The sequence below is a fragment of the Crinia signifera genome, chromosome 4, assembly GCF_055691185.1.
Source record: "Crinia signifera chromosome 4, ASM5569118v1, whole genome shotgun sequence".
Classification (NCBI taxonomy): domain Eukaryota; kingdom Metazoa; phylum Chordata; class Amphibia; order Anura; family Myobatrachidae; genus Crinia; species Crinia signifera.
Genome location: NC_139220.1, coordinates 232,787,481 through 232,802,173, shown reverse-complemented (window position 1 = coordinate 232,802,173; position 14,693 = coordinate 232,787,481). Strand labels below are relative to the sequence as shown.

The following is a 14,693-nucleotide window of genomic DNA, read 5'->3' as shown; positions in this document are numbered from 1 at the left end:
AAAATTTTTGTAATGCTTTTTCGATTTTCACTATTTCCCATTTGATTTACTATTCGATGTGCACTATTTGATTTGCTATTCGATCTCACAGTGTTCCTGATCCTTCTGGCAGGAGATTGAAATCGAATCGAATGCAGCAGTGAACACATTAGATTTGTACGATCTACTATTAGATTTCCACTAGATAATGTTGCCTGCCAAGACTTTTTTCTATTCAATTTTCACTACACGGGAGCGAGCATTGGGTTAGAATCTGCATCAAATGCTAATAAAAACATTTGAGTTCGATTTAATTTTGCTTCTATAAAGGAAAATCAAAGAGAAATATAGTGCATATATCGCCGTGTGTACCCACTATTACTGCCAGCTCTAAAAATCTGGAAAAAAAAAAACTGTATAGAAGATTAACAGGTAGGCCGGTCACTACATTCCACATACAATTATACAGAAGCTTAGTTGCACATACCCGGTTTCCAGCATGAAGATTGTTGTAAATGATTCTAAACCGCTTTTTTGTGTAAGTGCATCTATAGGTTCCTCCCATCAGGTACTCAATGACCAGACCCACATCAATCAATGTAAGTTTATACCCAGGAGGAAGATTACCCTAAAATTGAAAAATGCAACATTAAAATAAATATCAGTTATCAGCATTTAATGACTGCCTTCTTCTGGCATACAAAAACACACAAATATTGGAAACAGACTTGCATTTTGTACAGCAAAAGTAACAAACTGGTCCACTCAGCAACTCATTACGGAACCTGTTTTTGAATTCTACAGCAACTTGGTAAGACAGTCTCACCCCCACAATCTTATAAATGACCAATAGTAAAAACAAATGATATCACATTCACTTCAATACCAACCATTGTAAAATTAGAAAACGTTATTCAATCTTTTCCAGAGTTGAAAGAAAATCCCCAAACCACCAATAAAACATAGCAGTGTCAACAGTATACTGCTCACAGACAGAAGCAATAACCAAAAACACAAAATAACACGTCCAGCATCTCAAAAGAATATAGTCCAGTGAAGCCACCGGAAAACAACAGTAGCATTAACATAATGGAAAACAGCAGTCAAGCCTAAGGTAGGGTATTACAGACCCATGCAAACACACACCTCTGGGACACAGAAAAGAATGGAGTATCAGAGGAACTACCTAGCAGCGCACAGACCAAGCCTATATTCTACCAAATGTCAGAGCATTTGCTAAAATTATGTAGGAGCCCATGGAGATCAACACAATCCAATCCTGTACACTTAGTGCCTGGAAGGCCATACAGACTGGCTGTACACATCCCTATCAGCATCAAGAGAATAATAATATAGTTACAGGTAAGTATCAAGGTAGTCATAAAGACGCAAACCATAAATCCAGACAGCAGGCATCAATAAGGGTATATGGATACCAGCATTTCCTATGCATCGCACCACCTGAAAAAATCTGCATCTAGAACTCCACACTACGGGCAGGCGGAGGAACCCAATCTGACTGGGATCGACAGACTCCATGCAACAAGCACAGCTGAATCTGTTGAAATCTCATACATTTTGCAAATATTTATAATTTTTTTTTTTTTTTTTTTTTTTTAAATACTTTTTATTGAAAAGTTTTCAGTAACAACATTCACACTATAATGTCAAGAATGCAATAGGATTACTTACACAATATGATTAGGTATATCTTGTTACAATACAATTCTGCGTAAATAAGCCTTAGATAATAAACAATAAGTCCTGTGTAGCTCCAGCTAAATAGTTATTTCTTCCCCACACTATTATAAATAAATTCCAGGTCTACTTATAGTTTGACAACGGTGGAGCCTATGTTCTAGATTGTGTTTACTATTCTATAAACGAGGAGAAAAATAAAAAGAAAAAGAAAGAAAGAAAAAGAAAGAAAGAAGAAAGAAAGAAAGAAAAAAGAGGAGGGGTATCCATATAATGCGTCTTAATCCCTCTTCCTTACAACAAGTTATTAAACATACTTAGAAAGGTTTCTTCCTTCCTGTTCCCTATTTGTGACTATATCACAGGACAAGTCAATATACGACATACAAACAAACTATGAGACGAAAGACAGGACATACAGGTTAGAGTATGGGGAGGGGGGGGGGGAAGGGGGGGAGGGGGATTTCCTTGGGCATTGAGGTTTATATAAGCCTTTAACCTTCTGTTTTTCTTCAATAAAATTGGAATATAACCATAAAGTGTCTATACCAATAGTATTTAGAAACATCCTTCACATTTATATAACTGTTTACATCACTGTATGTGCTATATGTGCTGGACATGTTATACAAGGTAACCCAAATTCAATTTAGGTAATACAACCCTTCGCGTTACAAGAATATCCTAAGAATACAAACATTTAACTTTAAAATCTCAAGCTGTATCAAATATTGAGAGAACATGTGACTTCGTATCAGAGTCCAAAGATTCAATATATATTGTCCACTTTCCTAAGAATTTGACGAGTCCATTTCAGGTCCAACTTTGCATACTTCCTTTCAAAATACAGGATTTGAGTTACTTTTTGTTTTACCAGTCCCAGTTGAGGTACAGTTTTTGCAGTCCAATGGATGAGGATGCACTTTCTTGCTATGGTTAAAATCAAGATTAATAATGAGAGATTTTGCTTTTTAATACCATCTATTTGCCATTTGCGGAAAGATAAACCCATCAGAGCTAGCGGGTCTACTGATAGCCGTACATGAAAAATTTCTGAGATAAAATTCACAACCTTATTCCAAAATCTATTAACTTTGTAGCATTGCCACATACAGTGCGCAAAATCTGCTATGGCCACTCTACACTTTGGGCATTCTCCGGTCTCCTCCAGGACCATATACTTCCGCCTATGTGGCGTGATATATGCTCTATGGAGAGTACGGTAATAAACCTCTTGTAAGTAAACTGATTGTAATGCTCCTAGGGAGTCGTCGCACAGATCTATCAAGTCATCCATCTGGGCAATACTTGGTATATCCTTTGCCCACTTAGCCACCAAAAGGTGCCATTGAGCATGGTCTGTGCAGCGCTTCCCCACCAGCATCTTATATAACAATTTTATTCTGTATTGTTTTTCTTGTATATAATTAAGAAGTAGATCTATAGTCAAGATCTGTGATATTGATACCTGTTGATTTAGGATAGGTGCTGGGGCTTTTATTGAAGTCAGAAAATGCCTGGCCTGGAAATACATGAACTGGTGTGTGCTGGGCAGGGCAAATCTTTGGGCAAGATCCGAGAAAGAGGAAATGGAGCCTCCCGGGTCGAAGATCTTATTTGAAGTGTCTAGGCCTTTCCTTCTCCATGTATTAAAGAGAGCATTTGTCAATGAGGGGGTAAATGATGGGTTGCCCCATAGGAATATAAATTGGGAAATGTAGGGGTTTCTATTACATATTTTATTCATATCCAACCAACTTTTATAAGTATCTTGAAATAGCACGTGTGATTTTACCTCTATTGGAATTTGCGTGGGCTTAACTTGTATTAATGCTCCAGGGGCATAGGGGTGAAAAATGGCACGGTCTAATTCACAATCAGTATAAGTAGATTTATTCAAAACCCAATCGCTAATATATCTAAAAAAGATTGCTGCTGAATAACTCTCCAGGTCTGGTAGCCCAAAACCTCCATCTTTTCTTGGGGTTTGAAGCTTGATTTTGGCTACTCTGGGTCTTTTGCCTTGCCATATAAACCTAGAAAATAGGGATTCTAGTCGAGTTATATCTGATTTCAATAACTTAATGGGGAGCATTTGCATAAAATAAAAAATTTTGGGGAAAATTATGGAGTTAATAATAGCTATTCTACCTAGGAGTGAGACAGGCAGGTCTTTCCATGCTGTCAGTTTAGTTTCAATCTTTGTTATAGTTTGGGAATAATTCAGCGAATAAAGTCTGGCCAAACTGGCACTAATTTGGATGCCAAGATACTTGAAATGTGAGCTGTTAAATGAAAAGGGGATGTTCAGGTGTAATAAACTGCTTTGGTTAGTGTTTCCCAAAGGCAAGATCTCCGATTTTGATAAGTTCACCTTAAAACCTGAAACCGAGCAAAAGGAGTCAATGAGATGCAACAATGATGGGATAGACATTGATGGTTTGGAGATGAAGATCAAAGCATCATCCGCAAACAATGCTATCTTCAATTCTTCTGAATTGATCTTAATCCCATGGATCAGGGGGGACTCTCTCACTGCCACTGCCAGGGGTTCTATAGCTATTGCGAAAAGTAATGGTGAGAGGGGGCAACCTTGTCGGGTCCCCCTTCCCAGTTCGAATGAGGCTGAAGTAAGACCATTACACGCTATCACAGATTTCGGGGATGTATATATTGTGCGAATTATTGATGTAAATAAAGAAGGGAATCCGAATTGATCTAAAGTATTATAAATATGTGGCCACAGAACAAGGTCGAACGCCTTCTCGGCATCCAACGCGAGGACCATTGGCTGATCATCCCGAGGAGCCGAGGAGGCTTCCGACCTCTGTATAGCCGCTAGCACTCTGCGGACATTCGTTACCGAATGCCTGCCTGCGATAAACCCTGTTTGGTTTTTATGTATAATCCAGGGTAATATTTGCTTCAATCTCTCTGCTAGAACTTTTGTGAGTAATTTATAATCCATATTTAGCAGAGAGATTGGGCGGTATGACCCAGCTAGGCCTAAGTTTCTGCCTTCTTTAGGTAATACCTTTATAATGGCATCTGAAAAATAGGCAGGAAGGGTTTTCTGTTCTATTATCTTATTAAAACAAGCTGTCAATGATTCTGCAATATGTTGCTCCATAAATTTAAAAAACTCGTTTGAAAACCCATCCGGGCCTGGTGCTTTAGCCAGTTTTAGTTTACGGATAGCCTTAACCACTTCCTCACTCGTGATAGGGGATGTTAAAATATCTATCATATGTTCCGGGACTTGTGGCAAAGAGAGAGTGTTCCAAAACAATAAAGGGAGTTGGGTTCCCGCTGCTAAGGGTTTAATAGTTGCACTCATTGACTCCGTCAGCCCGATCCCAGGCGGCGAGTACAATTTTTCATAGAAAGCTTTTAAAACATCCGCTATCTGTTCATCTGAGTTCGTAACTGCTCCATCCTCTCTGAGCAATGGATGTACCGTTGTTTTTTGTCTTGATCCCTGCAAGAGATTCGTTAACATGGTTCCTATCTTGTTCCCGAATTTATAAAATTTTGAATTAATATGAAATAGATACTTGTCCCCTTGTATTTGGAGATACTCCTCCACATGTTTCTTGGCAGACTGAAAAGACAGCTTAGTGTCCTCAGAGGGTTGTTGTTTAAATTTTTGATAGGCTTCCGAGAGCCGTGCTTGTAACTCTAAGTATTTATTGTTTAGATGCTTTTTTGTTTTTGCAGTATATGCTATGGTCTCTCCTCTTATAACTGCCTTAGCAGCCTGCCAAAACAATACAGGGTCAGAGTCCCTTTCTAGTGCATTATTTGTGGAGTATGTCTCCCATGATTTTATTAGCATTTCACTTAGGCCCTTGTTTTGAGTTAAATGCGAGGGAAATTTCCAAGCCGCCTTTATGTGTTTTGAACTAGTCAAGTACTACTGAGACCATCCCGTGGTCAGAGAGGTTTGGCGGATTAATTTTCGTAGATCTCACCTTTGGAAATAAAGGTTCGGCCAATAATATGTAATCAATTCTCGAACATGTTTTATGTGTCAAAGACACACATGTAAACTCCCTTTCTACCGGGTTTAGGGATCTCCATGAATCCACTAAGTTGAGAGTTTTTAATATGTAAGGCACTCCTATTTTTGGTAATGGTTTTTGATGTTTAATTGGGGGTGTCCTATCTAGGTAGTTTGATGAAATGAGGTTAAAATCACCGCATAAGATTAGGTTGGTTGGGTCATATGTATGAAGTTTTGCTAACAGTTCAATAAAAAATGATTTTTTATACTGAGTTGGGGCATAAATATTTCCTACATTTAGCCTCTGCTCTCCTATTTTAATATCTGTAAATAAATACCTGCCCTTAGGGTCTGAAACTGTTGATACTATCTCAATACCCAGAGACTTTTTAGCCAATGTGACCACCCCGCAGGATTTAGTATTAAGTGAGGCCGAGCCCAGCACAACCCAGCCCAGCATTTGCAATTTTCTGACTTCATCTGGCATCAAATGTGTTTCTTGCAGACATGTCAAATCGACATTCTGCTTACTTAGGTAGGTTAGTAATTTTCTACGCTTAGCGGGAGTGTGTATCCCTCGTATATTTAGTGAACTAATAGTTATAGACATGATATGAAGAAATTAAGATAGCCATTTACCTCGCCCAGGTGGTATTGAAGGGTCTAATAAGGGGAGACACATGAGGGATACATAAAAGACTAAGACAGGGGAAAAAGAGAACATATATACAAGTGCAGCAATTACTACTTTGGTTAGGGACTTCCGGCAATACTTAGCCACATGCAGATGTAATTGCACATAACTAAATATAATTATACATCTTAAACTAACGATTACCATCATAAACATTTGCGACTATGCTAAGTCCCCGCCTGCTCAAATAGGAAAAACTTCCAAATTAGGTTAATTCAAAAGTCAGCAACAACATATTCCACAACAGCAATAACATTTTAAACATTTTCAATTAGGCCCCATTAGGCCTCATTCGCCTGTGTTTCCAGCTCCTCCAAGCCTGTCAGGGTATCTATAACCACCGGCAGACAATCAAATATAAGTACAAGTCCAGCAGAGCAAACATAAAACACTTCATCCAGCTTTCTTACTGGTACTCCCAGCGTTAGGATCTTGACGCTTAATTAAGCCTTTTTTAAAGAGAAAATCTTCCGCTTCTTTAGCGGTGGTAAAGTCGTGAGTCCCTGTGTCCAAAGTAACCCGTAGCCGGGCTGGAAATAACATGTAAAATCTGCAATCCACCTTTACCATCTCAGAGCAAACATAAGAAAATGCCCGCCTTGCTTTCGACACCTCATTAGAAAAGTCCTGGAAAATCCTAATTGTGTTATTCTCCCATTTTATAGGATTTATCTTTCTTGAGGCGTTCCAGATTATCTGTCTATGCAGAAAGTTGAGAATCTTTAGGATTACCACTCTCGGCCTTACGTTTTCTTGTGAAGGCACAGCTCCCAGTCTGTGGATCCTCTCTATCACTATGTCAGCACACGCTGAGTCAACCTGCAGCAGTTTCAATAGTGTATTACGGACAAACATTTCCAGCTGGGGGGCTTTAATAGATTCTGGTATCCCAGTAATTCTGATGTTGTTTCTTCTTGCCCTATTTTCAGCGTTCTCCAGCCTTTCATTTTACTGTTTATTATCAACCTTTAGGGATCTCACAGCTTGTTGCAAGGACTGAATATCGTCCATATTTGCACTTATCTGGTTTTCAGCGTCTGTCATTCTGTCATTCAAGCGGTCAATTTGGGTAGTAATGTCAATTACTGCTTTATTCAGCAGAGGGGCCATAGAAGCTTGTATGATAGTAATAAGATCTCCGTGAGAGATTTGGGAGAGGCTAGGCATTACTGGGGTACCTGTATCTGCTGATGTAGCTTCAATGATCGGCTTCTTTGCCGCAGGAATCCCCGGGGAGTTGTCCGTAGTCGGCGCCATATTGTGTACTACCCGGCGCTTCTCCTGTCTCTGCGGCTGCGATGGCGTCGCTTGTTTGCCGGCTTGCTGAGGCTCAGGGTGCTGGTCCATGTTCTCTGTATGCCTCCTAGGAGAACGGGAGCGGGTCCGGTGTGTTGCTGACAGGGTTGCTTTGATGTATGCAGGACGGGAGACGGAGCAGTGGGGAGACGCTGCCTACTCCACCATGCCGCACCCGGAAGTCGCAAATATTTATAATTTACAGATATGGAACATTAATAGAACAGTAATTCCATACCAAGTTATAACATTTTCCTGTAGTTTAGTGGACAAATGTAAATGTGTCATGTATTAGACAATGAGTAACACTGAGAACAGCAAAACTGAATGAACAGTATGAAACAATGATTGGAATTACCTGCTTTACATCTCGGACAAGATGAAACAGAGTTGGGTTAGTAGGGCCTTGTTTCTTTAATGGGAAAAAAAGAAATACAAGTAAGATGACTTCAGTAAATATACGGACGAGGTTTCGTATATTTTCTGACAACATAAAGGAGCTCAAATGAAGATGAAAAGTCTTTTTCAGAATGTTATTTACTTGCCAACTAATGAGGTAAGTAGATTAAAAGGGAACTGATCATTTACATAAAAGAATGACATCTACGTGGGTACAAAACAGAATCTTATAGGTAAAACATTTTCTATTATATTACCCTTATAATAAAATCATTCCATGGTAAGTTGCCCACATTTGCTCTCCAACATCACTTCAGAAAATGCTGTAATAGACAGCGTGGCAACCAGATTTACTGCAATATAAGTAAAAGCAGTGTATAGCAATGCTAATGCAATTTTCCTTATTAAAGGATAAAAAGCACAGCTAGAAACATACAATTAGGCACCGAGTAAACTTAAAACAATACATATACATAATCACTTCCCTTGCAATGGGGCAGATGTAGAAGCCTGCTGAAGCGATAAAGTGGAGATCATGTAGAAGGAGATAATGCACCAGCCAATAAACTATATTTGAAAATTGACAGTTAGGAGTTGATTGATTGGTGCGTTATCACCTTCCACTTTATCTCTTCACCAGGCTTAATACATATGCCCTAATGTCTCATACGGCCCAGGACAGACATTGGTCATGAGAAACATGACTTCTGCAGAAAGACTCACAGTGTTGTACAGCTCTTCCAGCCTGGGGATTGTTAAAAATTTGTGCATGCTGACTCCGTTTTCTATCAGTAGCTTTACAAATGCAACTCTGTCCATGACAAGTGCATCCAACATGGCTTGTTCCAAAGAACCAACCTATGGAAAAAAAAAAAAGAGGTTTCTGTAGGTCATCCATTGCCTAGTTCTGCCATTAAAAAATCAACTTGCAACTAATGCAAAATGTATCAATGAGTATGATGCGTTGAGAGAACTGCCATTAGCACTAAAACTTAAATACAATAAATTCTGATAGTAGTGGTATGCATGTTAAACAAACCAAAGCAGACGGTTTGTGTACTATATGAATTGCTTTTTCAGTGAGTCAATATACATAGAAAACAAGCAATATGTAATAATTCATGCCTACCAGCCACTGTTGTCCATAGACAAACACATGATTTTTGGCAATATCCACTCTATCCCACGCCAGAGTTAAAACCAGTTGGTCCAATGCAGATGCATTTGTTCCTATACAAAAAAAAAAAAAGCAAAAACACTTTAAAAAGAAAGTAGTATTTAAATTCTAATCATCTTTAGATACAGTATTTATTGATAACAAACACAGCACAAGTCCAATATATAAAGGGCTACAATGGGGTCCCCCAGACAACTGCTTCCCCAGTTTTGGCTTGGAGGTGCCTTTAGAGCTAAGTGTAGAAATCCTGGAAGGTAATTAAAAGATTAAGGTGTAGGTCTAACCAAACTTCTAAAAATGCAAATAGGTGGCATTGTACATTGCAGACAATCAGATTTGGTCTATCATTATTTAGGATGCAATAAAGAAATGATAGACAGAATTGACTGGTTTGTATGGGCAACGCCAGTCCTTTTCATTATTGGAATCTCCCAGTCAAATTTAGTGGTGCCATGGTGGAAAGGGAGACGAGCAACATATCACTATAGTAGTATTTGAATAGGCGGTTACATTAAGTGACAGACTAATTTGTTGTGATAACAAAATAAAAATCAACATGGACAGTAGTGATCCCTTTAGGATCAGGGCAGGGTGCCAGAGCATGTGGCAGGATGTGTGGTGGGACAGCCCCGCCGACGTTGCTTAAGTGGGAGGCTTAGCCGCTAATGTGAAAGTAGGCCGGCCCGACCACTGCCATCAAAGTGAGTGGGCCCAGCCACTGCCGTCATGAAAGTGGGCAGGCCCAGACACGGTAGTCTTGATAGTCTGAACGTCTAGTCTGGCTATGCAGTACCATGGGGAGAAGTAGTCAGCAAAACCACATTACTGGTTGCACATAACCACAAAAGTCAAAGAATGCTCACTACCTGTTAGACTTGTGAGTGCTGTAAATATATTTTACATGGCACAATTTTAGTTACAAGCAAAAGATGTTTACTTTACCTTTTAACAAAGCAGTAAGTATTGCAACATCAATGTCCTGATGCTCTTCTGAGCCAATATGAAAGACGGTTATCTGTATAAATCAAGATGTGTGTTCATTTAAATAAAAATAAAACATTTAGTTACCTATTAGGTACATTAAATAAGATCAGAATAAAGGTTTCATAAGATTCCAGAAATGCAGATTACAGTTTAAGGAAGCCGATCAAACTCACTAGTAGAGAAGTAGTAAAATTATAGCAGAGAACCATTTTAACCTGAGGAGTTCTAAGACTATATAAGTTTGGTGTTTCTTTACACAAAGCTTGAATATTAGTTTTGGCTTGGAGGTGCATCGGGTCTCTGGTATGGAAAACTAAAGGGGTATGCAATCCCCGATCACAACTGTCGGTCCCTCCCGACAGCCGTGATCCTGGCCCGTTTGCCGATCGGCTAAAAGTGGGCTTGTTAAACTTAAACTGCTGTAGAGTGGCAATACACGGCCGGGGTCGGGCTTGTGCTGCCGTGATGCCTCTTCAATGCTGTTGGTAAAGAATACCTTGAATAGGCACCGGCCGCTATTTCCCCCGTCGGAAATAGCCGCGGAGGATTGCATACCCCCTTAGAGTGAATCTTAACAATTCACATTGATTTATCTTTTTAAAATATGTGGATGACATTTCTGTGCAGAAAAAAGCCAATTTTTTAATGAGCAATTTAAAAAAAAACTAACAAATAGCATATGAATTCTCTGTGAGAATGACAAAGTCAGTGAACACTGTGACTACACTTACAAGCTCCTTGCTTTTCATACACTCCATTACAGTCTGGAAAAGATGGACGGCCTCGGGCTGGCTGAAGTTAAAAGTCTTTTTTATTGTTGAAATAATTTCTGGTTCTGCCCCTTCCGGTAGATTCCTAAGAGCAAACAGCAAGGTTACACCTTAAAATATGGCTCAAACAGGTATGACTGAGTGTTGTAGGAAATTGGGATCACTCATACCCTCCTTCTTCTGTTTGCTTGTGCACATAAGCCAATATGTCAGCGGCTCTGCCAGTTCCCTCGCAAACGACAACTGGGACAGGAGGGCTTTCCTGCAGATAATCTAATACCGTGAGGATGACGTTGGGACCACCTTCAAATATGAGTGCTACTACTGGGACTCCCTGGCCAATACCTGGAAAATGGGAAACATTGCAAAGGAAAAATCAATTAGCTTTCATTTAAACTACACAAATATTTTTCATACAAATATAAAATTAAAATAAATACCTAATAAAAAAAAAAAAACAAAGACAACAAGACTAAAGCAATTTGCAACGGAAAAGACCACAATAAAAAAAGAAAAGACGTACGTGCATGAATGCGCTGTAAATTGATAGTTTTCTCTAATTCCCTCCTTAAACTCACTTCGGCTCCGTACTTTCCAACAGTACCATCATCCACCAAGATGAAATGAGAATGCAGATTGTTAAGAACATTGAGTTTACTCAGGGGATTCAGCAAGGTTTGATAAGGAGCAATAACCTATCCAGAAGAAAACATTATATTATACTGCAGCTGTTGAATTTATTCCATGTCTACCAATAAGAAGGACAATACTCACATCTCTTCCAACCAGGTCATTTCTATTTTCAATGACACCCCACGGTGCAATGCCAATGGTGCAGATCTTTCGGGATGATCGGGAAGCATGTTCTTTGAGGGCATCACCAACGTGTTTGGCAACACCTGTATTCAGGAATTAGCAAAGGAGAGACATAAATGTGGACCATGCTCTGTACGGAGCTATTGCTATAGAATGTTATACTTGGCACACTGATAAAACCCCTGCTAGTTATAGTTAAATTAAACTGGTGTTACCTTCCCCAGTGAATGGATACCAATAAATTCCACTGTTCGGTACAAACATTAAAAAATACTTAATTACAAAGAAATATATATTTTTTTAAATGTCCTGCTTATATGGATCCCATTTTAATGAACATTCAAGAGTTTGAAACAGCATCCAGGAAAGGACAGTGAAAATGATAACATTAAATAGGGATAAAAATAAAAAAAGTCGAAACAGAAAATGGTGTGGAGTTTGTATGGTCTAAGACACAGGTCTTCAACCTATGGCCCTCCAGATGTTGTGGAACTACATGTCCCAGCATGCCCTGACAGTTTTGGCATGCTCTTATAGGAAAAAATGTAGCAATGCATGTTGGAACATGTAGTTTCACAACACCTGGAGGGCCACAGGTTGAAGACCCATGGTCTAAGATTATAGACCAGTGTTTTTCAACCACTGTGCCGTGGCACACTAGTGTGCCTTTAGCTGTTCTCAAGTGTGCCCCCAGATCTAGAGATGCCCAAACTCATTTACAGCCACCACCAGTTCAACTGTTATTTACTGGTCTCTTGTTTTCATGTAAAGGGCCAATGTATTTTATTTTTGTTACCTGTGGGGATCAGTGTGATTGTTTTTAATGTGGGGGCCAATAGGTTTTTTTTTTCCCTGTGGTGGCCAATGTGTTTTGCCCTTTGGGGATCTCATGGTGTGCCTTGGCAATTTTAAAGTCCTATTTAGTGTGCCGCAAGGTAAAAAGGTTGAAAATCACTGTTATAGAGTAATGCTGCTCATACACTTAGGCGATTGTATGCGATGCGACATAAGTGTGATGTCCCATCACATCCAATCAGAGGGCCAACCAGTGCTTTAAAATGTTTTTTTAAAATGTTCCAGCTAACGCCCGCTAGTGCTCCTACAGTGTTCAACTACTCAAATGGATGCCGCCACCAAAAGCGCTCCCTGCACCCCCCCACCCCCCCCACCCGCGGATTGCATTCAAGCAATCACATGTGGTTTTTAACATACAATTCGATAAATATTATGTGCAGCACATTTTTCGACGCAACATTTGACGGGCCCGCACATCGCATGGTCACTTTAATGTGCATACAATCATTCCATTTAGTGAACAGATGTAGAGAATGATTGTATGCAATATTTCATAAATTTATGGGCAGCATACATTTTCTGTGGGTACTTCAGTTTTTTCACCATAGTCCAAAAACATACTGGTTGTGGGTGCACATGTGGTACAGAATATAGATTATAAGGGTAAATTTATTAAGCATCTGGTTAAAACCCCAATAATTCTGATCGTGATTATGCCAAAAAATTAAAGGGCAATCATTTCACTAGCAAAACACAGCATTCCAGCTAATTTCAGGAATAAGCACAACTGACAAGTTTTATTAATAAACCTCAAAGTTTCACTGGTTACAAAGGACCAATGTGAATATAAATATTCTCTGTAATCGCTCCACAATGTGCTTGCGCAATGTAAAACACTTATTAAATATTTTATTGTATAAGTTGTTTAGGTGTTCCATATAACACTACATCATTGTGTAAAGAATTGCCAGGTAAGCAAATTCTTAAACAAAAAATTAAAATGTGAGAACTGAACACTTTGCACTACATATACAAAGAGAAATTGGACAAAATCAAAAACACACACATATACACACACACACACATATATATATATAGGGTTAATGTTATGAAAATTCCTGTATGACATGAATTGGACTTGAAAAATCTCTGGATCATCATTTTTATACTGTTTTAAATAAATGTTCTATGTATAAAATTTATGTGTATTAATTGTTTGAGAGAGACGGGAATAACCTTCACATATTAAGGGCGCCTTGTAACACTATTGTGTGTAGATTGGAAGGTGGAGCCCCACTAGTAGGGGGCCAAGTGTTACTGGCGACCGACGGATAGAAAATAATATTAGCGCAGCTTCAGAGAATTGGTACATTATATATATATATATATATGCGCTCCAGCATCAAACTACAGCACTTCCGGTTAAGCCCACCTGCGTCACCACAGGACGGCTCCTGGGACCGGACCGAGCGCGGGAGAACGGGGGATGTGGCGTCTCTCTGTCCACCTTATTTAAGGTAAGACACCCATTATGCACTGTTTTCTCACCAGTTTGTACCTTGACAAAGGGGTGTAAGCACCTCGAAACGTTGGTCATTTGTTTGAATACACCAGTTTGTTTAAAAGTCCTACGAGTGCCGTCGTCTTATTCAAGTATATATATATATATATATATATATACATACATACATACATACATACACACACACACACACACACACACACAAACTGTTAAACGATTTCTTAAACCCATAAGATGTCTTTACCTGCATTTACTCCTCCAGTGACAATCCAAGCTCCTGTTGTTACAGCGGCTTTGATGAGGCCTTTACCAATTAATTGTTTGATTCGAGGATGTAGCTCAAATTTCTGCATTCCTCCATGAACAGATATGACAAGTTTGGGCAATTCCATTTGCCATTCTTTCAGCATAAGCTGCAAAATGGTTTCCGGCCTGGTGTCATAGGACAACCTAACATACTGAAACAGTACAAAACATTTTATTACTGTAATAGAATTGACAACATGTACACAAATATTGCAGTATTACACACATTTTAAATACAGACATTCCTCACTTAA

The 14,693-nt window shown here is 39.1% G+C and overlaps 1 protein-coding gene across 2 annotated transcripts in view; it reads right to left on the bottom strand.

The window, feature by feature from the left end:
- The window catches only part of TRPM7 (transient receptor potential cation channel subfamily M member 7), a 103,069-nt gene that overhangs the window by 38,038 nt on the left and 50,338 nt on the right, over nt 1–14,693 (bottom strand). Inside the window, exons 5-14 of one of the 2 annotated variants that reach the window (XM_083183975.1) lie at nt 14,378–14,591; nt 11,775–11,899; nt 11,524–11,695; nt 11,171–11,345; nt 10,962–11,085; nt 10,189–10,261; nt 9,199–9,299; nt 8,793–8,927; nt 8,029–8,082; nt 467–607 (exon numbers count right to left, since the gene is read on the bottom strand). In XM_083183975.1, coding sequence (XP_083040101.1) covers nt 467–607; nt 8,029–8,082; nt 8,793–8,927; nt 9,199–9,299; nt 10,189–10,261; nt 10,962–11,085; nt 11,171–11,345; nt 11,524–11,695; nt 11,775–11,899; nt 14,378–14,591 — 1,314 coding nt within the window. Of the gene's footprint in view, nt 1–466; nt 608–8,028; nt 8,083–8,326; nt 8,423–8,792; nt 8,928–9,198; nt 9,300–10,188; nt 10,262–10,961; nt 11,086–11,170; nt 11,346–11,523; nt 11,696–11,774; nt 11,900–14,377; nt 14,592–14,693 lie in introns of those variants that run through there. The other variant, XM_083183976.1, reaches the window with a different exon arrangement.